Source organism: Lutra lutra, chromosome 16, assembly GCF_902655055.1.
Source record: "Lutra lutra chromosome 16, mLutLut1.2, whole genome shotgun sequence".
Classification (NCBI taxonomy): Eukaryota; Metazoa; Chordata; class Mammalia; order Carnivora; family Mustelidae; genus Lutra; species Lutra lutra.
In genome coordinates, this window is record NC_062293.1 from 50044664 (window position 1) to 50070566 (window position 25903).

The 25903-nt window shown below is 56.6% G+C and overlaps 1 protein-coding gene and 1 long non-coding RNA gene across 2 annotated transcripts; one reads left to right on the top strand and one right to left on the bottom strand.

Moving 5' to 3' along the window:
* Window positions 1-2: 2 nt before the first annotated feature.
* Window positions 3-25078, bottom strand: GRAP (GRB2 related adaptor protein). The gene is made up of 5 exons (XM_047706591.1): window positions 24863-25078; window positions 16417-16514; window positions 11779-11901; window positions 3208-3376; window positions 3-1441 (listed from the first exon to the last, which is right to left on the bottom strand). Exons 1-5 carry the CDS (start codon window positions 24938-24940, stop codon window positions 1256-1258), a joined length of 654 nt encoding a protein of 217 aa, XP_047562547.1. The 5' UTR covers window positions 24941-25078; the 3' UTR covers window positions 3-1255.
* Window positions 25052-25903, top strand: LOC125086925 (uncharacterized). The gene is made up of 2 exons (XR_007123303.1): window positions 25052-25158; window positions 25548-25903. It is a non-coding gene; the product is annotated as an uncharacterized LOC125086925 (long non-coding RNA).

Genomic DNA, 25903 nt, shown 5'->3' on the forward strand with positions numbered 1-25903 from the left:
TACTCATTTTACTGTTTTTATTTTGAAAACACGGGCCCGGATCAGGAGCAGCTCCGGACTTGATCGACTTGGTCGCTGGCCAGCCCAGGGCAGAGGATGAGCCTACGGCCCCCTCCCTGGGCTCTTGCCCCCATCCCCCCTGCTCCCTGCTGCCATGAGATCTACTTCTCCCTCCCTCCCCTCTCACTGCCCCTTCCACCACCAGCCTGGCATCCAAAGCGCTTTCTGAGTCCCAAAGGTGCCGAGACCCCAGGCAGGTGGCCTTCGCTCCTGCTGCTGGTTGCACGTTCTGTGTGGACGGGACATCCTGCCTTTCCTCAAGCCAGGGAACCACTCCAGATGTGAGAACTCCCAGTCCAGCCTCGGCCCTGACATCCCACCTGTGGTTTCCCACCTGTGGCCTGTGGTTTCCCTAAGTTCCAGGGCCCCAGTCTGTGCAGAACTTGGACCCAGGTGAACAAGAGCCAGGGCGGCAGGTCCTCCGAGGGTCCGCGCCCCAGGCCTGCCCCGTGAAGCTTGTCCGTCGTGTCGGGGCTGCAGGAGAGGAGCAGCTCCCTCCGTGTCCATCACTGCACACTTCCTGTGGGCCTGCAGTGCCTCTACCAAGTGTCCACAGTGGGGCAGGGGTGTGGGACACCCAAGTGGAGCCCCAAGTTTCATGGGGCTGCCGAGAAGTCAGTCTCCACCTGTTGTCATTCCATCAGTCCAGATTAACAGGTGTGCAGCCCCTGTCCTATCCCTCCTCACTAAGCCAGTTTCCCAGTAGCCAGCACCCCTCAAGGGCCATTTTGGGGGGGCAGGCAGGCCCAGCAGATGGTCAACCCAATTTGAACCCATCCAGCATATGCATGGTTCCTTGGGCAGAGCCCCCAAATTCCTGCAACATAGGAGTCCTCAAGTCTCCCTGAGTTTGGGGCCATTGATGGTGGGAGGTTGGGGGGCTTCTGTGCCCCTGCCCCAGGGCACCCTGCAGCTGGTGGCCAATGGGAAGAGGCCAGTGGGAAGCCCTGGGAGCTCGCCTTGTCTGGTGGGCACCGAATTTCACAGTGGCTCTTGGGCCCTGGGGCCTGTCCCAGTTTGTGCAAAGCAGCAGGCGCCCGGGCCCGGCAGTGACGAGGCCCACGTTCTGGTCCAAGACCCTCGGCTGAGCCCCGTGGGACCCAGGGACGGGGCGTCCACGTCTTCTCTCCAGAGCTCAGTGTCTCGTGGATGGATGGACTGCAGGCTCAGCTCCCGTCCCCGGGCCGCAACCTGGTCACAGCTGCACCGGCTGGACGTAGCTCCGAGGGAAGAACCCAATGCGTCCGCACAACCGGCCCCGCCACCAGTGGGGGTCAAGGTGCTCCAGGACCTCGATGATGTCCCCACGGTGGAAGCTGAGCTGTGAGGAGTCCTGGGCCGAGAAGTCAAACTGGGCCTGGGCAAAGCAGGCCTGGGGGGCCTGTGTGGGGAGGAGGTGGTTAGTGGGGAATTTTCAGGAGGCCCCAATAAGAGAAGTGATTGGCTTCAGGTGGGGGAGGGCAGAATTGAACTTGAATTCGCTTCTCACTCCAGATCCAGATAGATGGCCCCCCAACCCCATGAGCCCCCAGCTGCCTGTCCCTGAATGTCTGCAGCGCAGAGACTGTGTCTGCATGGAGCCCCAGGACTGTCTGGTCCCAGGAGCAGGCCCTACAAACTCTAAAGTGCCGGCAGCTGAGAACGGAGTTGACTGCTGTTGCCCTTCACCGGGCTTTGGGAGAGCATGTCGCCCACAGCTGCTCCCAGCTCTCAGGCCTGGGTTCTTGCCCTATCTACACCCCAAGGCGACCTGGGATAAGACTCTGCCCTTGTAGGACTCAGTTTCCCCAAACTGCAAATAGCAGCGGGACAAAGCTCTCTGCAGGCACGTCGGCCTGGCGCCATGACGATTACACCCAGTCAGTGTCCCCGCCCTGCCTGTCCCACCAGGATCTCTGTCCTGAGCCTGTGGAATCTTATCCAGGATGGGTGATAGGATCAGCAGACGGGCTCTAATGAGCGGTTCTCTGCCCAGGAAGGAGGAGGCGGTAGCATGGGTCCTAGGGGACTGAGCCAGTTCTGGAGTGATCCCACAGGGTGGGTGACCCCAGAGCCTAGGCTGGAGGAAAGCAGTGGGCGTGGGGAGCCCTCAGGCAGAGCCGCCTCCCCCACCCCCACGCCGGCCCCCTGCCCCTGGCCAGGTCTATCGGACTCTGTCACATTCTCCAGGGGCAGATCTGGCCCAGGCAGTGGAGGGGAGAAGATGGAGATCGGGGACAGAGACCTAGCAGGGGAACAGTTTGCTAAGACCGCGAGCTCACAGCTAACCCAGCCCCCATGGGCTGAGGAGGCCAAACATGCTGGGGGCACAGAGAGGGCATTAATGGGGGGGTCTCCCAAGGCATGCTTTGACTCTCCTGGCACATGAGATCCTAGGGCTCATTATATTGGACAGTGGGGAAACTGAGGCCCAGTTGAGGACTGAACTGACCCCGAGGCCACACGTGCTGGGGGTCTAGGAACAGGCAGGACTAGAGCCTCTCTGGGGCAGCCCTGCATCCCCTCCCCAGGATTTGCACTCTGGACCCTCTGCAGAGCCCAAGCTCATGTGGGCAGTCCTAGGGTCCTGACCTCTAGCCCCAGGCCTTGCCGACATCCCCCTCCCGAAGAAAACAGCACTTGTCGGGGCTAATAACCCCGTTGGCTGCTGTCATCATTCTAATCACACCTTGAGCCCGGCCAGCACGTCGCCCACGAACTCTCCTCACACTGCCCCCAACCCCACCCAAGCCCGGCTCCTGGGGGCAGAAACTGGGACGGAGCCAACCCCACAGGTGGTCCTGGGTGAGCCTCAGTTTCTTCAATCGTACAATGGCGACGATGAGACCCCCAGCGGACTCAGGAGGGTCGGCAGGGTGTCAGTACCCCCGTGCATTCAGAAGGCACGAAGGACCTGTGACCACGCACGGCGCCGGTACCTGAGCACAAGCCAGACACGGGGTGCCCCCTGCAATGTCCATTCTGCTCCTTCCCTTTCACTCTGCGTTTCCACCCTTGCTTGTCCTCCCGCGGCGCCCCCAGGATAGGACTTCAGAGTCTGGGCTGGCCCCCTCTCCCGACACGGGGCTGCAGGGAAGGAAGGGAGGCCACGCCCACGCCCCGCCCCAGCAGGTGTCTCCGCTCCCGCGGAGCCTCCCGCCCGCCTACCTTGAGCGGGGTCTCCTCGTCCCGCAGGAAGACCTGGCGCTGCTTGGCGATGGTGGTGGTGCGGTAGAAATCCACCAGCTCGTTCAGGGAGTTGAACTTCTCTTCCCACAGGAAGTACTTCCCAGAGGCCTCGCGTAGCACCTTGAAATGCTGCACCTGGTCGCCGTAGCTGGGGGAGAGGCGCCGCCTGAGCCGGGTCGCCGGGAGGGTGGGGGGCTGTCCCTGCTCGCACAGCACTCCCCGCCCCCCGCCCCCCGCTCCGGGCCTCCCTCCTCACCCTCACCGGGAAGCTGGCCGCTCTGGCTCCCGGTGCCACCTGCGGGTGGGAGAAGGGACAGGGCCCGGGCCCGCTGACCTGGCCTGGATGGGAGACCTGGTGACTCCCCCTCGGCGGTGGGGTGTGGAATTACGGGTGTGGGCGCTGGAACAGACCCCTTGGCCGCTGTGCGACCTTGGGCAAATCACTGAACTTCTCTAAACCTCAGCTTCTTCATAATGGTAGTGACTCCCTTCCAGATAAGTGTTCAGAAAATGCTGCTTATGGTTGATTGACGGCTCTAAATGGGTTCCTCTGAGAAGGAGGTGGTCAGACAGTTCCTCCTCTCCCCCAGCCATGACATTCTCCCCATCCCTCTCCCGGGCCTCCCAGTCGCCCCTGAGGAATGAGTCCTAAGGCCATCCTGACTCAGACAAAGCCTGCCCGTGTATTGGGTGCTTCATGTCTCTTCCTGCCCCCTACCTCAAGAACCAGCTATGGCTCCCCATTGCTCTCCGGATAAAATCTTAACACCTCGGACTCAAGATCTGGCTCCGGTTACATGCCCAGCCTCATTTCCTTCATACACTTCATACACTCTCTTCCCACATGCCTCATGTCCCATGCCAGGACAGGCCACGATGGATTGGGACCGGAGGTGGTGCCGGCATGGGTTCTGACAAAGGGCAGCACAAACCACTATGATTCCCCTCACTGCTCCGGAAGTAGCCGGGGCCCACAGCATGGCCCAGGAGGTGCAAATCGGGGCCTTTGTACAGTGGGGAAACTGACATTCCAAGTGCAAACCATGACCTTCCCAGGGTCACATGGCAGCAAAGCCAGAACTGGGGCCTCATGTCAAGTATCATTCTAGCACACTCCCCTGTTCTCACCGTATAACAATAGGAAGAATAATTATTCCAATTGTGGTATTGATAATGTGCCAGACCTTGTCATCCCAAGTCCAGGACTACTCCCTGGGCTGTGGTCCCCAGGAGCCCTTCCCTCTCTCAGCCTCTGTGCCTGGTCAAATCACAACCATTCTTCCTGTCTCTGGTCAGCTCACCTGGGCCTCAGTGTCCTCACCTGCCCAAGGAGGGAGTGAGGGGGAGCTGCGGGCAGCTGCAGGGAGAACACCCAGCTCCCAGTAGGAAGAAGCTGGTTTAGGGAGCTGAGAGCCCAGGAAGCCTGGGGCTAGTGGGCGTGGCAACGCATGTGTGCTGGGGTCACAGGCGGGCCACTGGGCATGCGCTGGCCCCTTGGCCACCTGAGCCACAGGCTGTGCTCTCATTCTGTGAAAGACTAAGTGAGAACCAAACAGTGGTGTGGAGACTTGATAGTAAAAAGGCAAAAGCACCTCCTGGGTTCTAAGTTTAAATCTTGTTTTATAAGCTAGGGTTTGCTCTCAGCCCGGGTTCCCATGTTAAGGGGTCCAAACCACATAGAACCCCTCTCTCTGCACTTAAACATATCCCTTATCCAGGCCTTTGCATACATGATTCTCTCTAAATTCTTCTCCAGTTAAACTCCTACTCATACTTCAAAGCCCAGGTAAAATGGCCCAACTCAGAGGCAGAGGTCTTCTTGGGTTTCTCAGACCCTCATACAGCCTTCTCCTTCCAACCCACTTCTCTTAATGGCTTGCACGGAAAAGGTAGGGAGGCAGGACTAGGCCCTGAGGGTCTAGCCCAGGTGGGAAAGGCTGGACTTAGGGAATGCAGAGTCATGGCCCAAGGCTTTAAGTGCTCATCAGGGTGGTTTGTTCCTGAAAACCCTCTCCTGTTTGCTCTGAGCTGTGATCCAGCCCTCCAGGGGTTCTGAAATAGATCTGACCCTCTAAGACAGATCCAGATCTCAGGGCAGCTTAGCTCCAAAGGGAGCCAGTTCCCCGACCCCAGGAGGCTCTGGGACCAAGTGGAGAAAAGATCCCAAACCTGAGACAAAGCCACTCAAGTGCTGTCAGCAAGCATTGTTCCCAGGTGACTAAGCGGCTGCTGCTGTGAGCCAGGGGACACGCAGGTCTGTGTTCCTGGGACGGAACTAGGGCAGGCAGGCGGAGGGTGCTTCCTGCCCTGTCTGGCCTGCCACAGCCTCCCAGAGGTCACTCACTTTCCTTGAGGCACCTCTGAGCCCAATGGCTCCTGGGTGCCCTGTCCCAGCAAGATCAGGGCGGCCCCAGCCCCTAGACTTTGGCGCGGGTGCACAGGGAGGAGTGTCTCTCAACTAAAGGCTGTGCAAGTGAGAAGCCAGGAAACCAGGGACCCCAAGGACTCCGCGTCTCAGCCATCCAGTGCAGAGGCAGAAGGCTCTGACTCCAGGCAGTCCCCAGGGAGGAGCCTGGGGCATGGGCAGCCCCTCCCCTTCGGGTAAAGGGGCAGAGAGATGCGTTGTAGGTTTGTGAAGGAGATCTCAACCCCCAAGTTACCACCTGGAAAGTGAGCCAGAATGAAGTATTCCCTCGCACAGGAGAATCAGCGAGTAGAGAACCGGAGATGAGGCAGGGAAGGAGCAAGGGACCCAGGACTTCTAGAACCTTCCAATTTGAGAATTGGAGAATTCTCACATTGGAGAAGCTTGCATGGTCCAGGCCCCTTGCCTGTGTGTGGTAAATATCAGTGCTCTAAACGGCAGGTCTTGTCCCTTCTCCCACCTGGTCCCATCATCCTGTCCTACAGTGAGGAGAGCGGGGCCCAGAGAGGAGAGAGGCCTGCCCACAGCCAGGATCGGCCATGCTGGGGATGCTGCTCTGCGTGGAACCTGGGCGGGGCCCCTTCTGATCAGTGACCGCACCTGTCTGAGGCCAAGCAGGGCCATCTCCATGGACGACCCTAAGGACTCAGCATCTGGGGCAGCCACCCACCTCCAGCCAGCTGATGTGCGGCCTCATGGGGACCGTACTTGTGATTTTCCCAGGAGCGCTGTCCCTTCACTCTGCCTGGTCTTGGCCTTAGCCATCCTTCAAGGCAGGTGGTCTGAGAGCCCCTTAGACCCTCTGTGGGCTCTCCAGACCTCAAACCCTCACCCCCAGGCCCTGGGGAGCTACAGGGCACAGAGTGGGACCCATATCTGTGTCCAGATGACCCTTGACACCCTGCTGGGTGAGCCCTCCTGAGCTGGAGAAGGAAAGGGCAGCCAGGATAGGGGTCGAAGCCTGGGCAAGGCCAGGAGAGGGGAGCTAGTCCCTGACAGCGGGCCAGTGCCTGGGAGGTTCATGTGTGTGTCCTGGCCTGTGTGCATGTGTCTGAGTGTGTGTGTGTGTGTGTGTGTTGGGGGGTCCTTCTCTCTCTGCTCTGCCACAATGACAACATCTGTGGGTCCCTTTCTTCACAGCCATGGGTGTGTTTGTCTCTGTGTGTGACCCCCACAGCCACCTACCCAGGGGCAGAGGGGATGGGCCTGGCCTCTGGGCTGTCCCTCAAGGACCAATTGAGGCCCAATGCTAGCAGCAGCCTGTCCTGCCCAGCAGGTTTTTCTGGCCTGGTGGCGACGGCCACAGCAGCTAAGGGGACAGTGACAGGGCAGGGAGGATAAAGAAGGCTGGGGTAAGGTCAGGAGGCCCAGGACTGCCCCAGCTAGGGCCTATGGTGGGCCCTCCTGGGCGGAGGCCTGTGTGCTAACTGTCCACGGGGTGATCTCCACGAGGCATGGCCCTTTTAACCTTTGCTTTCCCAACTGTGACAACGGCTGGAGTGGGGGGGAAGGGATACTTAGGAGTACAGCAGGTGTGAATAGGATCACAGTGACCTTGGCAGGGACCCATGGGTCGTCAGGACTCAGGAAACGAGGATGGAAGGTAGAAGAGGTCTGCCCAGGCACAGAAGGTCATGGGCCCTTGCTCTGTTCTTCCTTGCTGTGTGACCTTGGGTAAGTTACTGCACCTCTCTGAGCTATAGCTTCCTGCCACCCAGGCTTCTGGGGATGGCTTCCTCTCCCTCTCGGCGTCTGCCTGCCTAATGGAACGCCCTCCACCTTCTGTCACTTTCTCTGTCCTGCTTCATTTCCCCAAGAGCCTTTATCATCTCCCAAGATTTCCTATAATCTGCTAATTGTTTCTTGTCTGTCACCCCAGTGGAAACGAGTGTTTAAAGGACAGGGAGCTTGGTCTTATTTTGTTCATGGCTGTATCTACAGCACCTGGGACAAGGTCTGGTGCGCGGTAGGTACTCTGTGGCCAAAGCAAACACACATGCATTGACTTCAGGGCACCTCTGGCCTGAAAGGCACTGGGGAACCAGCCGCCATTCACAGCAGAAGAATCTGGATGGAAGCATGGGGCAAAAGTCACACAGCCCAGGCACTGTGCCCCAGCCTTGGTCCCCGGTCTGCTGGCTGTGCGCTCAGATGTGCCCCTGCAGCTGGAGAGGATAGAGCCCTCTGTAACCACGTAAAAGGCAGCCAGCGTGGCCACTATCTTCCATGAGGCAGTCCGAGGCCCCTAAACCCCACCTCTGACAGCCTTATGGGGCTTGGCATGAGCATGCAGGAGATGCCATGTGTTGTGGGGTCAGAGTCCCCAAAAGCCAAGTCAGTGAGGGCGGAAATCTTCTCACACATGAATCTGCACAGCTGTCACTTTTCTGGATGGCCACTGGGTCCCTGGACTTTGTGACACCTGGGGTAACTGTCTCCACATTGTGGATGAAAACATTACTGCCAAAAGAAAGCCAGGATCTGCCTTGCAGCAAGTTCTGAGTAAAGTCAGGACAAGAACTGGGTCCCCTGCCACTCTGTGTCACTGCCCGTTTCAGAAGAGCCCTGGATTTGTGGGACAGGGGGCTGGGAGGCACTGTGTGGCCCTTACAGGGAAATATAATGATAACTACTATCACTTGGCATTTTCAGAGCACTTACCATGTGCTAGGCGGCATGCTAAGCACTTGACACGGATGTCCATTTTGTAGATGAGGAAACTGAGGCTCAGAAGGTAAATTTGCCCAGGGTTAGGCAGGTAGGAGGTATCAGAGCTGAGATTCTTGCTCAAAAGCCTACACTCATAGCCATATACGCCCTCTGGGTCTGTTTCCTACTCTAATCCCTGCCCAGTGATCTTCCAAGGGCCACTGAAACACCCTCGTGAGAGACAATGGACCAAGAATGGGAGCAGGACCTAGGTAGGAGCCCTGGCTCCACTGGGACGAAACCAACGGTGGAGGCTGCCACCTGGTGGCGCTGTGCACAAACTACAGCTAGCTGAGGCCAGGAAGCTCTTGCCGGTTCTGACCTTGGCTGGGGGCTTGGCCAGGCAGGATACCTTGGGGGAGGCACCAAGGGGCATGAACCAGTATTTCTCTGAAGGACATGAGCAGACCTCTTCCCAGGACATTGGTGCTGGCTCCCCTGCTCCCCAACGCTCACTGCATCCTATGAAGGCCTGTCGCCCCTCCTGGTCAAACTTGTTGCTATCCAAACCACCCCCCACTGTCCCAACTCCAGACCTTTGCCCATGTTGGTCCCTGTGCCTGCATTCCGTCTCCAATCTTTGTGCACCAAACTCCTACTCAGGCTTCAGGGCCCAGCTCAGATGTCGCCTCCTTCGCCAGGTGTCGGTGTCCCCTGTCACTGAATTCCCCTTATTTATTCATTCATTGTGGAGACCCTGGGCCAGGCCATGTCTACTCTTCCACCACACTTGGTTTGACTCCTTTCCCGGTTCTGTTCTGTGGCGCTCACTCACACACACACACACACACACACACACACACACACACACAGTAGGTTGAGATGTTTGGGTCGGAAGCTGTGCGTGTGCACGGGCGGGGCTGCAGGCACAGGGCCTTAATGCTGGAAGTTCAGGCATCGGGACCTGTTAGCAGAGGAGGGAGGGGAATGGGGGGCTGTTGGGGGCTGGTTGGGAGGGCCACCACCTCCCCTCAGCTAGGGCTGCAGAAGCTATCCCAGTGACTCCCCTGTGCCCCTCTTTGCTGGGTGATCTTGGACTTTGGATTCCTGGAAGAACCCAGAGCTGGCCCAGCCCACCTGGTGGGCTCCATTCCCAGACCACCAGGCGCTTGGACAGCCAGCACATGTAAAATTGCCATTTCCTGCTTTTGCAGGGACCCAAGAGGGAAGTGGGGGCTGGGCTGTGGAGGTGGGAAGGTGACGGGGAGGGGGAAGAGGGGAAGGAAGTTACTCCAGGTGTCCACAACCATGGGCGGGGTGGGGTCAGGACCAAGAACTCACAGCATCTCCCACACTCGTGCACACTGACGATACTCCCATTTTTAAGATGGGAAAATACAGGCTAAAGTAGGGCCAGAGCCATTCCCATCCCCTAGGGTAACCAGCCTGTTCCCCGAAGTGGGCGTTGGGGGAGGGAAGAGAAAAGAGCCCACAGCTGTATGCAGAGTTTGGAGAGCATCAGGTAGGTGCGGTGACCTCTCATGATGTTGGATCATTTTTACAACCTCCCCCCCGCCCACCACCAGCTTTCCTGACCACAGCAGTCTGCTCTACATGGGTGCCCCAGGCCCAGACAGGGAGCTCACCACTACAGGACCCTCTGGTATGCAGATCGCACTCTACCATCAGAAATAGAAAAGGACCAGCGCACATCACACCCGTCACAGAGCTCACCCCAGGGTCCGGAAGAGCCTGGAAGGCACTGACCTACCTCCTCACCCCCAGCCCCTGCATTAACCATCAAAGGGGTCTTGTGTTCATTTATCCTCTGGACAATCAAGCCATCGGCTGTGGACCAACTCCATCCTAGGAAATGGACTCTGAGCGGCCACACCGTCAAGCTCCAGAGTCAAGCACCTGTGCCTCCTTCCAGCTGCAAGCCTGCCACCCCAAGACTGCTGTCTGTGACAGTGAGTGCCTCCTTTGTGCAGGCTCTGTGCCCACTGCCCAGGGAAACCCTAACTGTTGGTATGGACGTCGGCCCTGACATCAGAGATCCACGGCACTCCCTGATCTGGCTACTTTTCATGCCTTCAGCCCCCACCAGAGTCCGAGATATCATCACCTCCTGCCTGGCTCCTCACTGGCCAACCATCCCTCCTCCTCACAGCAGCCAGAGGGATCTGCTGAGAAATGGAAGCCAGTCACATCTCCCCCTGCTCCAGACCCTCCGTGGATCCCTATTGCTTGGAAGAAAAACTCCACCTCCTTGTCAGGATCCCCTACCTCTCTCCACACAACTTCTCTGCTCCAATTACGCTACCTCCTGTGGATGCCAACGCACCCCCAGTGCATCCTGCAGACCCCAGGGCCTTTGCATTTGCTGTTCCGTCTGCCTAGAAGTCTCTCCTTCCAGATCCTCATTCCCAGAGACCTGGGCAGCCTCTGCTTCCAGGTTCAGATCTTTGTTCAAAGGCCATCTCCTCAGAGCGACCATCTCTGACCACCTTGACTCCTGCTGGATGCCTTGTTCACTGTCTGTCTCCCCCACTAGGGCAGAAATTCATAAGGGCAATTGTCACTGCATTTCCCCAGCCTCTAGAATAGGCTGGCCCATGACATGAAGCTTAGTAAATAATCCGTGAATTTCTGTCCCTACACCCTACTATTCCAGGCACTGAGAACAGGAAAGACAGAGACCAAACCCCTTCCCCTCTGACTCCCAATTCCTGTTTTCTACTTTCCAGCCTGGGTTCCTCCATTTCCCTAAAGGCCTTTAGGTTTGGTTCCGCACCGCCCAGAGGCTGCCACATCATGCTCGAGGGGCTGCCCATCACAAAGCCACACCCTTCCAGCACGGCCACCCCGCTTCAAAACCGGGCATTATTCTCATCACTCTACATCTATTGACTTAAAAAATATATACATTGACTCATGTATTCCTTGTCATGACTCATTTCACATCAGAGGAAACAGGCCCAGAGAGGTTAAGTGACTTGCCCAAGGTCACACAGCCAGGAAGTGGCAGAACGAGAATACAGGCCCAAGCAGCCTGGGTGCCTAAGTCCATTTATGGCACCATGCGGCGGGACCCTGACCCCGACTGCAGCACATCCTGGACCCCTGCCCTGCGGGTCTGGTACTCTCCTGCCCTCAGTTGCTCCTGTCACCTCAAACCCCGGCATCCTTCTTCCTCTCCTCAGGATGAGTACTCGATGGCTCCTCACTGTTCATAGAATACCAGCCAGACCCTTCATGCTGGCACCTGAGACCTCGAAGTGGACCCAAGCCTGCTTTCCACCCCCCTGGGGTGCATGTCATTCCCCGACCTGCTTCTAGGCTCCGGCTGCCCCTCCTCCAAGGATGCCACTCCCTGCACCACTGTCTGGGAGCCCACGTCCTGTGCTTCCATGCTGAGCTCCAATGCCGCCTCCCTGCCCACCCTCCTCTGCACTCCCCCAGGGATCAGAACTCACTTCACAGAGACCGAGAACTCCCCTGGGGAGCTCTCACTCTCCCGGATCAGAAAGGCTCCCAGGTGGTTCCGCTTCATCAGAATCTCTTCAGCCAGCTGCCGGGAAATCCTGCCCGAGTACCACCTGCAGAGAGAGGGGACGGGTGAGGGCAGTGGGAAGGCCAGGCTGCCCACTTCTCCGTGTGCCAGGTAACCGACGGGGCTGATCTTCACAGCAGTGCCGAGACACAAGAGGGATGATTGCACCCATTTCACAGATGAGGAAGCTGAGGCAAAGACATGCAAAGCAACAGGCCCAAGGTTACACGCTGCCGCAGGCAGGACCTGGGACCCAATCCCAGCATTTTGGCTCCCAAGCCCAAGCCTTTCCCACCACGCCAGGCAAACATCCCCTTAGGAAAAGAGAGAAATCAAACCTTAGTGAACCTCCACCCAGCCAGCCCCAGCTGAGCTCTTCTGTTTTAGATGATACATTCTTAAAAGTGGAAAGACAAACAAACAAACAAACATAAAAATGGATGACAAAAGCAATAGCAGCTTTGGTCTGATGAGGAAGGATCTCACCCTGCACCCATTTCACGGATGCACAAACGGAGGCCACCTGGATTTTTTTTCTCCCAGGTACAAGTCCCTTATCTGGATGACCACACAGAACTGGGAATGCAGAAGTGCCTGGCATATGCTTAGAGTCTTGTAAGACCCCACACTGTCCACCCCCTGCCCCGTGACCGGGGACGAAAGGCCGGGACTCCGCTTCTCTGCCAGTCCTGCCCATCTTGCTGTGTGGCCCAGGCAACCCCCCAGCCTCTGTGGGTCTTGCCGCCCCTCACAGAGTCCAGGTGGTCTCTGACTGGACCCTTTATTGTGCAGATGGGGAAACTGAGGCCCAGAGCAGTCAGTGTCACATGGGGGCACCATGGCCAAGCAGGGGCGGGGTCTAGAGACTCTGTTCCTTGTAAGGTTTCCTTTCCCTCGTTCAGCAAATGTTTCCTGCGTCTGAGCTTGGCACCGGGGGCGGATGTGAGGTGGGACTTTTTTCCTGTTGTCTCAGGATGTTGCTGAGCCCTTGAAGCCCAGGGCAGGGGCGGCAGGTGCAGGGAACACCCCGTGGTGTCTTGCCCTGTCCCCACTCCCCACCATGTCACCTGCCAAAGGAGGATGCTGGGATTCTGTCCTGGGGCTTTTTTCTGGCAACTAACAAAGGCCTGTGCTCAGGGGGGGCTGAGCCCCCAGAACACTGTCAAGTGATGACCGAGGGGGGAGGGGAGGAAGGGCGCAGGTGGGTAAACATTCAGCTCCCCTGTCCAGGATGGAACATTCTGGGGAGACTGCGCTCTCTCCCCGCCATCCCCGGTGCCTGTCGCCGCCAGCAGCAGGCGTCCTGTTAACACACCCCTAATGGCCAGCTCCTTCCCAGGTCACTTCCCACTCCAAAATGAAGTCCTTGTCCTCACACTGTGTCTCAAGGCCTGGTTCTGGGGAGCTGACACCCAGATGTGGGGACCCCGGAGCCCGTTTCATGATGGATTTCCTGGGAGGAGTGGTGGTAAAAGACGGTTGCTGAGAGTGGGGGCTCGAGGCCACCATCTGGAAAGTTCAGTCCAGGTCCCTAGAGTTCGGGAGGCTGGGATGGAGGCTTCTAGGACAGAGGCTGAGCTGGGGGCCGGGGGAAGGGAGCTCCTCCACCCGGGAGCCCCCAGCAGGACACAGGAGCAGGGCCCCAGTGGGGCCCCAAGTGGGCGTTTCCTGAGGGCCTGGGTGTCTCCAAAGAACCCACAAAACCCCACAGGAGGCGTCAGTGTGTGGGCGCCCGTCACCCTCAAAGGCTTCTGCAACCACACCCTCTGAGGCGGCCAGCCCTGCCCCCATCGGAACAAGGCAGGGCTGGTCCTCAGGTGGCTTGAAGGACAGAGAGCAGGAGCAACATGTCCAGAAGCCCCCTGAACCCTGGCTCTCTCCGACATGCCAGTGCCAACTCTTCTTAGGGCCACCTCGTATCCTCCCCCATTTCCCTGATGTGGAAACTGAGGCCCGGAGAAGGGCAGGGATCCCCCAAAAGGTTGCCCAGCCGGTCCCTAGCCTCAGGCCCTCCCCCAGGGCTACCCCCTCCCCATGTCTGGTGGGCACAACCTGGGGGGGCGGTGGGGACCCACAGCACAGGGCTGCAAATCCCATGCAGACTCTTGCCAGCTGTGTGTGCCTGGAAGAGCTATTCAACCTCTCTGTGCCTGTCTCCTTGTCCATGAGATAGTGATGGTGGCACCCAGCTTGCAAGGGCCCCTGGGAAACTGGGGACCCTCATGAACTATCTCACACCCCTTCTCCCACAGCACTCCCTCAGGCCCTCCCTGGCAAACTTCTACTCTAACGCCCAGGCCCAGTGAACCATGCCCTTCTTCTGGGAAGCCCTCCCTGCCGCCCACTGGCGCACAGTTGGGTGGGTGTCTCTGGGGCACCTGGTTCCCTGGCCAGACAGGGGAGACAGTGAGTCCTCAGGGAAGGAGCGGGGCTGATGTAGGCCAAGTAAGGCCTTCTGGGACCCCGGCTCTCCCCCCACAACCCCACACCCTGGGGCCTGATGGGCTGAGTCAGATGCTAAGCTGGATATCCCCCTCGCTATTTCCGGGCCCCGACAGGAGCTGAGGTTAGCGGACAAGGCACCCAGGCATGGCCTCTGATGGGTGGGTCCGGGGCCTGAGCTCTGTCCCTGCTCTGTCCCAGACACCAGTGACCAGAACATATCCCAGGGACCCCCAAGAGATCGGACACTGGGACCCTCCACGGCTTCCTATGGGTGGAGTCTCGACTCAACCCCCAGCAGCGCCCAAGTCCTGGCCTTGTGCTGACATCTGCTCAAGGCTTCCCAGCAGCTTTGGGACTTCTGGGCTTCCGGCTTTGGCCGGGACACTTCCTGCCCCTGGAAATATCAGGTCTTCCTGACACCGCCCCCCCCCACCCCGCGGGACTGCGAGGGGTCACTCCGCCTGTGGTTGTTCCCAGGGGCTCCTGGCATCTCTCCGTGTCCCTCCGATCGCGCCCTCCCTTTATTGACAGAAAGGCTGTAAAAGGCCAAAGGGGCAGACCCCTGACCCTGTCACTTGGCGTAGCGGGCCTCCTAGATCTGGGAGCTGCAGCCCAGCGCACCGGCTAGGGGCGGCGGCCTCTGTGTGCGAGGCCCGAAATGCCTGGAGCCCCAGCGGGGGCGTAGCGGGGACCCGGGTGGGATGGGGTTTCCCCAGTACAGGAAGCTGGAGGCGGGGGCGGCTTTGGAAATAACTCGAAGACAGATGAAGAGGAAACACCCCCCAGGCCCGCCCAGGCACTGCGCCTCTTGTCTCCACCCCCCCACCCCCCCACTGAGAGTGGGGGCTCGAGGCCACCATCTGGAAAGTTCAGTCCAGGTCCCCCCCACCCCCCCACCCCCCCACCCCCCAGCACACATCTCGTGGTCTCTGGCCGGTCCGCTCCAGCCGCGTGGCGGGGTCATGGTCCACATTCAACTGAGTCCCTCCCCCGCTCAGCCATCTCTGCACTCCCCACCACCCCAGGCCTGCCATTTGAGTCCTTCCTGGTGGTCCCACTGCCATGGGTTTGCCCTCACCGTCCTCCCTGTCTCCTCTCCTAGGAATGCCTTTCTCCTTTTCTACCTAGCTAACTCCTACGCACCCTTCAAAACCTCATTCGGTGCTACCTCTTCTGAGAACCCTTCCCCAGTGACCTCAGGGTTGACTGTGTTCCCGTCTTGTACTTTCTTTATATCCCGTCTTTCCCCCGGGATAGGGCTGTTCCAACTCCAGCCGCTTCTCCTGTGTCTCCAGCATCACCCGGGCAACCCCCCCACCCAGGGCGGTGGCTAGTGTTTGATGAATGACTGAGTAAGAGACTACCTCCGTCAGCATCTCAAGAAGATCTAGTTGGTTTTTCCATAGGTTCTTGGCCACTGGGGCCTGTTCTGGGACTGGGCTCTGCCTCAGCCATTCCCAGAGAGGCGGGCTGGGATGCCACCTGCTGTGATCCTGATGGGGGCTTCCCTAGGCCCCACACATGACTCCCACTCTGCCTCAGTCCCAGGGCATTGGTCTGCTCAGCTAGTGTTCAGCTCCCCTCCAAACCCCAAAGGCAGGACCTACAGGATCTGCTTCCCTCCCTTGCCCGACCCCTGTCGCTCCTCCCTTGTCCCCCTCACTCATCCTCACACAGGCTGAGCCAGCCTCTTAGAGCTCTAGAATCCTCTGCAGATTGAAGCCTCGGCCCTCCTTGTGTTACACATAGGGAAACTGAGGCCCAGAGTGACCACACTGCAGCCAGCGGCCCAGCCAGCCCAGAGCCAGGGGCCCTGTCCCTCCAGGACCCTCTTGGATGTTCTCCGGTGTCGCAGATCCTCAGGGTTGTGGCCTGGACCGGCCCTGACTCTGCCACCATCTGGTACTCCCATCTTTGTCCTCTGCCCCTGCTCAGGGTAAAGACAGGGAGCTCCAGGCAGATGAGTGGAAGAGGGGCGAGGAGTCCCCATGCCTAAGGGGTGCACCAGGACCGAGCTTTTCAGGCAGCTTGGCTCAGCCTGGGCCAGGCCAGGTGGGGACACTGGTTGCAGGGGTTGGAGTGGGGGAGCCCTTAGGATAGAGATATAGCCACTCACGGGTGAGGCTTGACGCGGATGTAATTCTTGGGAATAAAGCCCTCAGCGCCTCGGAGCTCAGCCTTATACCAGTTCTGGTCATCTTCCATGTTCAGGATCTGCGGGCAGTAGAGACACTGTCACTCGGGCAGCTGCCACCTGCTGAGGTCCTGTTGTTCAGAGACCCCAGGTAGGGGGTCCCAGGACCCATTTCACAGAGGAGGGCTGGGGACCTGCCCAGGCTCACAAGGGCCGAGTCTGATGTCACAGGCCTGTCCCCAGGAGGATCACAGACTCCCCAGGCTGGACAGTTGGGGACCCAGAGTGTGGGTCAGTGGGTTGAACTTTGGGGGGGCTGGAGCTGGACTCTCAGGATCTGTCCCCCCAGAGCCCTGGCAGACCATGCAGTGTTGGGGGCAGGCACCCCACAGTGCCTCAGTTCCTGAGCTGTCCCCCTGAGCATGGGGACGCCACAGCCTCTGTATGCCACGCACTGAGCGTGGTCTGAGGTCCCCCGGGAGGTTGGGGAGTCCCAGCCTGAGCTCGGCTCCTCCTGATGGTTCACCAGGGGTCACTTGCCCTTAAACAGCCCCTATAATCTGAGTTCACGGGCGTCATTTCGGGTCGGTGGGGCTTCAGGCACCAGTGAGCAGACAAGGGAGGCCTCTGGGCTATGATGAGGCTGCAGCCCGGCCTGCTCAAGTCACATGGGCCCCTTGTCCATGGCGTGAGGCCTCTGCAGCCCCACAGGTGGGCAAGAGGAACTGAAACAGCCCAGTGGGGGTGAGTGTTGCCGTGGCTGAGCGACCAAGCGGCCACAGGGAGGAACGGGCCGGGCCTGAGGAGTGGGTACAGCATGAACCCTGGGGCTCCTTCCTCCTTCCCCTGGGCCAGCCTCCCACATGGGACAGTTCATCACCAAGGCTGCAGATGAGGCTCGTGAGGCCCAGAGGAGGCAGAGTCTGTACAGCAAGCCAGAAGCCTGGGGTCTGGGTTTCTTGACTCAGCTGCTCTAGGGGAGACCATGGCCCATGGAATTTTAACCCCACTCCACTCCCCACTTGTGTCCAGACCCGAGGCCAGGGGAGCATCTGTCCTGTCGGTCTTAGAGCAGGTGCCAACACTGGCACAATCCTAGTGGGTATTTGTTGAGGGAAAGAAAAAAAAAATCAGATATACAACAGCATCCCAAGGAGAGGGCATTGGAGGAGCAAAGGCCCAGGGGCAGGCTGATGCAAAGCCATCAACTTAGTTCGATTTTGCCGGGAAGAGCTGAGAGTTGTTGCCTTGGGCCCAGGCCTTGCAGACAGGCACCCCCTTGTCTGTCTGCCAGGCCCCGTTGAGCTCCTTCCTTCCTGACTGTGCAGCCTGGGCAAGGTCAACAGCCCTGAGGGGGTGGACGGAAACAGGTGGCTTACTCAGGACAACTTTTGCTGAAAACAAAACAAAACAATTCTCCGACTTAATAGGACGCTTAAAACCTGTCAGCTGCCTTCCATGGACACAAGTTCAAGGATGATGCCTGGGACCCTGGGGCTACCCTACTCTGTTGCCTTCTGACTCTTTCCACAGTCCTGCCCTCTGTTTCTTCATCTGTGAAATGGGCACATTCATGGCCTATGCTGAATGCAGCAGTGTCTTGGAACTACAAAGTCCGGTGGCCGTGTGAATGTCCTATCTCAAATAGAATCTTTGTTTTGTTTTATTTTGTTTTGTTTTCCTGCCATCCCGATCCGAGGACCCAGAAATGTTCTCATTGGTCACATGAACGGAATTCTTTTTCTTTTTTTTAAAGATAATATAGGGCGCCTGGGTGGCTCAGTGGGTTAAGCCGCTGCCTTCGGCTCAGGTCATGATCTCGGAGTCCTGGGATCGAGCTCCGCATCGGGCTCTCTGCTCAGCAGGGAGCCTGCTTCCTCCTCTCTATCTGCCTGCCTCTCTGCCTGCTTGTGATCTCTCTGTCAAATAAAGAAATAAAATCTTTTAAAAAAAAAAGATGATATTTATTTGACAGAGAGAAAGAGAGAACAAGCGGAGGGAGTGGCAGGAAGAGGGAGAGGGAGAAGCAGACCACCTGTGGAGCAAAGCCCAAGGTGGGGCTCGATCCCTGAACTCTAGGATCGTGACCTGAGCTGAAGGGAGATGCTTAACCAACTGAGCCACCCAGGTGCCCCAGGAGCTGAATTGTTAATGTTCACAAGGTTCAAAAGCTATAAAACCCTCTGAGACATGAGAATCTGCACAAAGGAAAGGGACCAGCTCCTCCCCGGGCGAAATCCACACCTTGGGCTGCCCCCAAGCCTTTTTTCCCACCACGCCCTCCACCAGGGAGGCTGTCCTACCCCCTGCCAATACTCCCCTTCCCTGCCCAAGGCATTCACTTCTCAGCTATGCCCTGAGCACCTACGGTGTGTCAGACACTGTGCAAAGTCCTAGGGACACAGCAGGGAACAAGGAGCTTCCATGGTGGTGGGCAAAGGAAGACAATAAAGAAGGAAGGAAACCAGTTCACAGGTAATTCAATGTAGTGGTAAGTGCTCTGAAATTGATTGAGGGCTGGGCACTGTCAACAGGGGGTAGATGGGGTGGTCAAGAAAGTCCTCTCTGAGGAGCTGATGTGTGACCTGAGGCCCAATTTATAGGACAGAACCGGATGTGAGAAGATATGGGGAACAGTATCCAAGGCCAGGCAACAATCAGTACAAAGGTCCTGAGGTGGGAGCTGTTCTCAGAACAGAGAGGAGGCCAGTGTGCCTGGAGTTGAGGCGGGAGGGCAGCACTGTAAGGTTAAGTGAGGAAGGCGGGCAGGGTGAGAGGATGTAGGTCTTGTGGGCCTCGGGAAGCAGGTGAGAGAGATCTTACTTCAAAAGCCAAGTTCAAGGATGATGCCTGGGACCCTGGGGCTACCCTACTCTGTTGCCTTCTGACTCTTTCCACAGTCCTGCCCTCTGTTTCTTCATCTGTGAAATGGGCACATTCATGGCCTATGCTGAATGCAGCAGTGTCTTGGAATGGAGGGGTATCAGGAGAGGCTCGGGCTCTGAGTCATGGCTGTTGTGGGGGAATGGGGACAGCTGGGAGTGGGGGCGGTGGGGAGCTTCTGCCCTGGCCTGGCTGGGAGCTGGGGAGACCCCAAGGGGCAGGCAGTGCGGGTGGGGGTGTGGAGAAGTGGTCAGGGTCGGGAGAGGTGTCAGCAGAGTCGCTGACAGGGCTCAACGACGGGCTGTGCATGAGACGGGTAGGGCGTGGCCAGGACAAGTCCAGGGGTTGGCACCTGCAATGGTGGCCATCAACCACTGTGGGAAGGGCTCCGGGGAGCAGGTTAGGGGGCTCAGGGTCTACTGCCCTGGGTCAGAGGTGCCATTGGCCTTCCCTCTGGAGATGCCAAGGAGGCTGTGGGCTCCCGGGGTCTGGGTCTGGGAGGCCAGGTCATCCACCGAGAGATGGAGGGGAAGCCACCAGCCACATCCCTCCTCCAGCTGGGAGCAATGGGGTACTGTGTCCCCAGAGATCCCTGGTCTGACAGGGAGGACGCTTTGTTCCAGAGCCATATGTCCATTGGGGGCCATTTGTCCAGAGTGGGGGCACCTGCCACCTAGACTTCCTCCAATATCAGAGCTCGGATTTATTGATCCACAGGGGCTCCGGTGGGCTGGGATCTGCCTGCAGGCCCTGCTGTGACAGGGTCTGGCCTACAGGGGGTGCATGAGAAACACTCGCCGGAAGAGTGAGTGGGATGGCTCTAGGAGGAACCCCTCACCGGACCCCAGCCCAGCCCAGCCCAGCCAGGTAAAGGGGGGCCAGCAGACCCACACGCTGAAGCCTGGCCAGGGAGAAGAGGGGACACAGCATGACATCCCAGTCATGTTTTTACTGTTATACAGAAAGAGGGCTTCACAGGAGTGGGGTGGCTAAAGCATCTCGGGGACAAAATTTAAAGGGGCGTCAAGAAACTCAGGCATCAAGATAAAGAATATTTTAAGACAAGATGTTAAAAAAAAATCAAATCAGGAGCACCTGAGAGGCTCAGTGAGTTAGGCCTCTGCCTTCAGCTCAGGTCATGATCTCAGGGTCCTGAGATCAAGCCCCACAACCGGCTCTCTGCTCAGCGGGGAGCCTGCTTCCCCCTCTCTCTGCCTGCCTCCCTGCTATCAAATAAATCAATAAAATCTTTTTAATAAATCAAATCAATGCAAAAGCCGATTACATTCATAAGTTAACAATAATCTATCAAGATCAATCCATTAACGAAACAACGGTAGGTAGGGTGCTCATCGTGTAAGATGTTACCCACTGGGACGGATGGGTCCAAATCCCCTTGTACTGTATCTCCTTAATTTTTCTTCAAATCTAAAACTGTTCTGAAAACTAAAGTCTATTTAAAAGTTAATGCAAGGGGTGCCTGGGTGGCTCAGTAGGTTAAGCCTCTGCCTTTGGCTCAGGTCATGATCCCTGGGTCCTGGGATCGAGCTCAGCATCAGGCTCCCTGCTCAGCAAGGAGCCTGCTTTTCCCTCTCCTCCCCACTCGTGCCCTCTCTCTGTCCAATAAATAAAATCTTAAAAAAAAAAAAAAAAAAAGAAAAGAAAAGAAAATGGGACTAGCTCATGGCTCACGTCCCAAAACCAACCACTGCTAGTTTTTCAGATCATTTCTTTCTAGAAAGTTCTCTTTTGGGGGTGGGGGTACAAATCCAGTGCATGATGGGCAATTTTCCTTCCACAAAACTCATCCCTCCACAAAATGAATACCTATTGATTATCTGTGTAGAGTTGACCCTCCTTCTGCTTTTTGCCATTGCATCATGAGATTTTTTATGCCATTAAATGCCCTCCCCAAATAGCATTTCCAGGGCTGTACGATATTTGATACCATCCCTAGGTGGGCAGTCTAGGTTGATTTCACACTGCAAACTTGCACCCAATTCCCCACCCCTCGCCTGCTTCATTCTTCCCCGTGCACTGTCTCTGTCTGACAAATTCTGTATGTTACTTATTAATCTGGTTTGTGGCCCTCGTCTGCCACCAAAATCTCAGCTTCCTGAGCAGTAACCGTGCCCGTTTTCTCCTTGCTGAGTCGCCACTCCCTAGCAGAGGTCCACGGACACACTGAGTTCTCCCTGAGTCCCCGTGAGAGAACACACATACATCTCTGACCATATCTCAGTTTCCCAGAGGCAGAATTTCTGGGTCATAGGGCATGGAGAGTCTTAGCTTTTTATATGTTCCCCAAGTTCCCTGCAGAATGACTGTGTCACTTTACGTGTCCACCACTCCCCTGTAAAAGTGCACATTTTCCCACACCGTCAATAACCTGGGAGATTCTTTTTAAAATAAAATTTTGCTGATCTGGCAAATGGAAAACAATTACTTGCTTTAAGTCGCATGGTTTTTGTTATTGGTGAAATTGGGCACTTACTTGCTTACATTGCTTCTTTGGCAATTTCCCCGTTCATATCTTTGCCCACTTTTATAGTACACTGTTTGTGATTTTCTTATTGATTTATAAGAGCTCTTTACATATTAAGGACATTAATATTTTGTCATGACTTTTTTTCTTAGTTTAGCCATCTTCATTTCTTACCTAGTAGACTGCAAGTGTCCCTCTCTGCTTCCATTCCTGTCAATCTGTTATCTTTTGGAAATGTAAATCTGATCACATTTTTTCCTCCAGTAAAAACTTTCAGTGAGTATACTTCAAATTTGGAATGAAATACAAATCTTTCACAGGCCCTGATGCCTGCCTGCCTCCCAACATCATCCTTACCCTCTCGTTCTCACTCACTGCTCTTTAGCCACAGAACTTTCAACTCTTCAAACACACTAATATGGTCCTACCACAGGGCCTTTGCACCAGCTGTTTTCCACCCCGCACCTGGTGTTCTCTTCCCCCGGCTCTTTGCATGGCTGATTCCTGCTCATCCTTCAGGGCTCGGCTAAGGTGTTATCTCTCTCTCTCTCTCTTTTTAAAGTAAGCTCTATGCCTAGTGTAGGGCTCGAATTCATGACCCTGAGATCAAGAGTCTCATGCTCCATTGACTGAGCCAGCCAGGGGCTCCTACGTCTTAACTCTTTCAAAAGACTGTCCTGACCACCCCATCTGAACCTGTCCCCCTGCCCCCTCCCACTCACCGTCACTCTCATCCCATCTCCCTGTGTGATTTCTTCAGTCCATTCATCACTGCCCTACATCACTTACTCTCTGGAATGTCAGCTCCCAGAGGGCAGAGACTTTACTTGGTTCCTTGTTATAGCCTCAGTGCTTAGAACAACGCCTGGCACAGGGTACGTGCTCAACAGCTTGACAAATGTTTATGGAGGGAAGGAAGAAAAAGGCAGGTCTGGGGGCGCCTGGGTGGCTCAGTGGGTTAAGCCTCTGCCTTTGGCTTGGGTCATGATCTCAGGGTCCTGGGATCGAGCCCTGCATCGGGCTGTCTGCTCAGCGGGGAGCCTGCTTCCCTTCCTCTCTCTCTGCCTGCCTCTCTGTCTACTTGTGATCTCTGTCAAGTGAATAAATAAAATCTAAAAAAAAAAAAAAAAGGCAGGTCTTCCCACCACCTGGCATTCCTCCAACATTCTTTGAGCCTAAAGGGTCCCCTCCCCAGCCCTCCCCAGTCTCTGTGGACATGAGATGCAAATCCCACTGCGAGGGATGCTCCCATTTCAGCTAACACATTAATGATTCCGCCCTTTCTTCTCTTCTGCAACATTCCCCACATTTGTTTGCTTTATTTAAGATTTTATTTATTTATTTGTCAGAGAAAGAGATTGGGGGGGAGGGGCAGGTAGAGAGGGGGAAGCAGTCTTCCTGCTGAGCAAGGAGCCCAGTGCGGGGCTCGATCCCAGGACCCTGGGATCATTACCTGAGCCAAAGGCAGATGTTCAACCAACTGAGCCACCCAGGCATCCCCATTTCCCATGTTTTATTAGAAGCCTACTGTGGGGGGCACCTGGGTGGCTCAGTGGGTTAAGCCTCTGCCTTCGGCCCAGGTCATGATCTCAGGGTCCTGGGATCGAGCCCCGCATCGGGCTCTCTGCTCGGCGGGGAGCCTGCTTCCTCCTCTCTCTCTGCCTGCGTCTCTGCCTACTTGTGATCTCTTTCTCTAAAAAAAAAAAAAAAAAAAGAAAAAAAAAAAAAAAAAAAAAAAAAAGAAGCCTACTGTGGGCCAGGCCCTGCTTTACATCCAGGTGTTGTGGTGTGCTCCAGGCCTCGTGAGCTCACTCCTTCCTTAACGAGCTCCTCTGTTAGAAGCAAACATGCTGGGAGTTGCCTAATGCTTTACCAAAAGTTAGTGGGAAACATGACTCATCTTGGGGGGGGGGCATGGGTGCAGGAATCTGGGAGGGAAGTGGAGATGTCATATTCTTTACACAGTTGCCTTGGGGGACCCCTACTGATCCCCCCAAGCCTCCCACTGAGCGGTCACCCTGAGCCCCAGCTGGAGCTCGACCCCTACCCCTTTCCTATTTCTTCATTGTCCCACTCCCCACCGAGCCCCAAATCTGAGTCTGAAAACTGCTCTCAGAGTAGTCAGTGAGGTCTCTGAACTAGACCCAGCTCTCACAGGATGTCTCCTGTCCTGACCAAGGTAGTGCTGGTGCTAAGGCTACCCATGTCCCCCGCAGACCACATGTCCCCAGGAGGCCCAGCCAGCCACTCACATGGACATAGGTGCTGGCATCCTGGCAGAGAGAGGAAGGGGATTCCATAAGTGGACATGGTTCCCCCTGTGGAGCATCACATTCCTGAACCCCTACCCAGGCTGTTCAGTCTCACGGGGACAGAACAAAGGTTCCAGAATCAACTGGTGGTATGACTTTCTTTGCCCTTTCCTTCACGCTGCTGGGAAGCTCCTTCTCTACCTTTTTATCTCCCCCCGACCCCCTAGAGTGCGTACACTTCATCCTGAAAGCTTTTTTTTTTTTTTTTAAAGATTTCATTTATTTACTTGACAGACAGAGGTCACAAGTAGGGAGAGAGGCAGGCAGAGAGAGAGAGGGGAAGCAGGCTCCCCGCGGAGCAGAGAGCCCGATGTGGGGCTCGATCCCAGGACTCTGGGATTGTGACCTGAGCTGAAGGCAGAGGCTTTAACCCACTGAGCCACCCAGACGCCCCCATCCTGAAAGCTTTTCTATCCCTCCCTCCCTCCCTCTTTGCAACTGTCTTTTCAAACTCTTCCCAGGAAAACCGGGAGGCCTGGGGTTGAACAGACTCCTGCCAGGCACCATGCTAATGTCTCCTTGAATCCTCACAACATGCCCCCGCCCGTGAAGGACGGGTCATAGTTATCTCCCCATTTCTGAGATGGGGCCACTGAGGCTCAGTGGGAGGAGGTAGCTTGTCCAGAATCACACAGCCAGTACCTGGAGAAGCTGGACTCTGTCTGGGGTGTCTGGGGTGGGAGGGTGTCCCGGGCCCCTGATTCTTAACACCCTCCCAGCTCAGCCCAGCCCAGCCCAGTCTCCCTACCTTGAGCGTGTCCCCTTTGTTGAAGGCGAGCTCATCACTCTCCGTGGCCTGGAAACTGTACAGGGCCACGGACTCCATCCCGCTGTCCCCAGGCCCCAGCAGCTGGGCTCTGAGCGGGGTGGGCTCTTCCTGCTTCCTCTGCAGTCGAGGACCCAAGGACCCGTCTTCCTTTGTTTTGAGAGCGTGCTGGGCTTTTGAAGCTGCCCCTGAGGGAGGGGAAACAGGAAGCTGACATGTCACGGAGCATGGCGAGCCTGTGAGCGGCTAGGCCTCTACCTCGGACCCCCAAAGGCCAGGTATGACTCTTGGGGAGTCCCCAGGGAGCCCCGGGAGTGGGTCCCCTCTTCCACCCATGTCACAGATGAGATACGGAGGTTTGCAGAGAACGAGAGCCTTCCTGGCAGCTCAGGCAATAAGTCTCATGGGCCCAGCCACCCCCACCGGCTTGCCCTCCACGTTTTCTGAACTCTGATGCCTCTCAGGACTCCCCAGGGCCTACCTCCCCGACCCCAGCTCCTTGCCTGACATTCAAGGCTCTCCCAAGCCACTACCCCCACCCACCAGCCCTCCTCTCCAGATCCAACCTCTGTTATCCCCTCGCCTTGTGAACACACACTGGGCTCCACCCTGCTCTTTCATACCCCTTCCCTCTGCACATATGTGACCTTCCCCTTTCTCTTCCCAGGAGACTCCTATGCATCCCTCAAAGCCCAATTCAAAAGGAGCCTCTTCTGGTTTAAACACTGGATGTCCTCCGTGTGATTGAGATCCTAAGGTCAAAAAGAACTGCCAATAAATCTTGACCTCTCGTTAGTAGGTTTGTCATGGGACGTGGTATCAGGGTAACAATTCTGCAATGACTGTGTATTACGGGAAAGAGCATCAGTGGATAAATGCGGTGGCCTTGCTCCAAACCCTGGTTCTTTCTGGGAAAGAAAGGAGACACAAACCGGGAAAGGCAAAGCAAGGAAGAGCCCCGTGGCGTTGGATGGGAACTGGATGGCTCAATGTGAAAGAAAGCATGCTGTTTTTTGTTTTTTT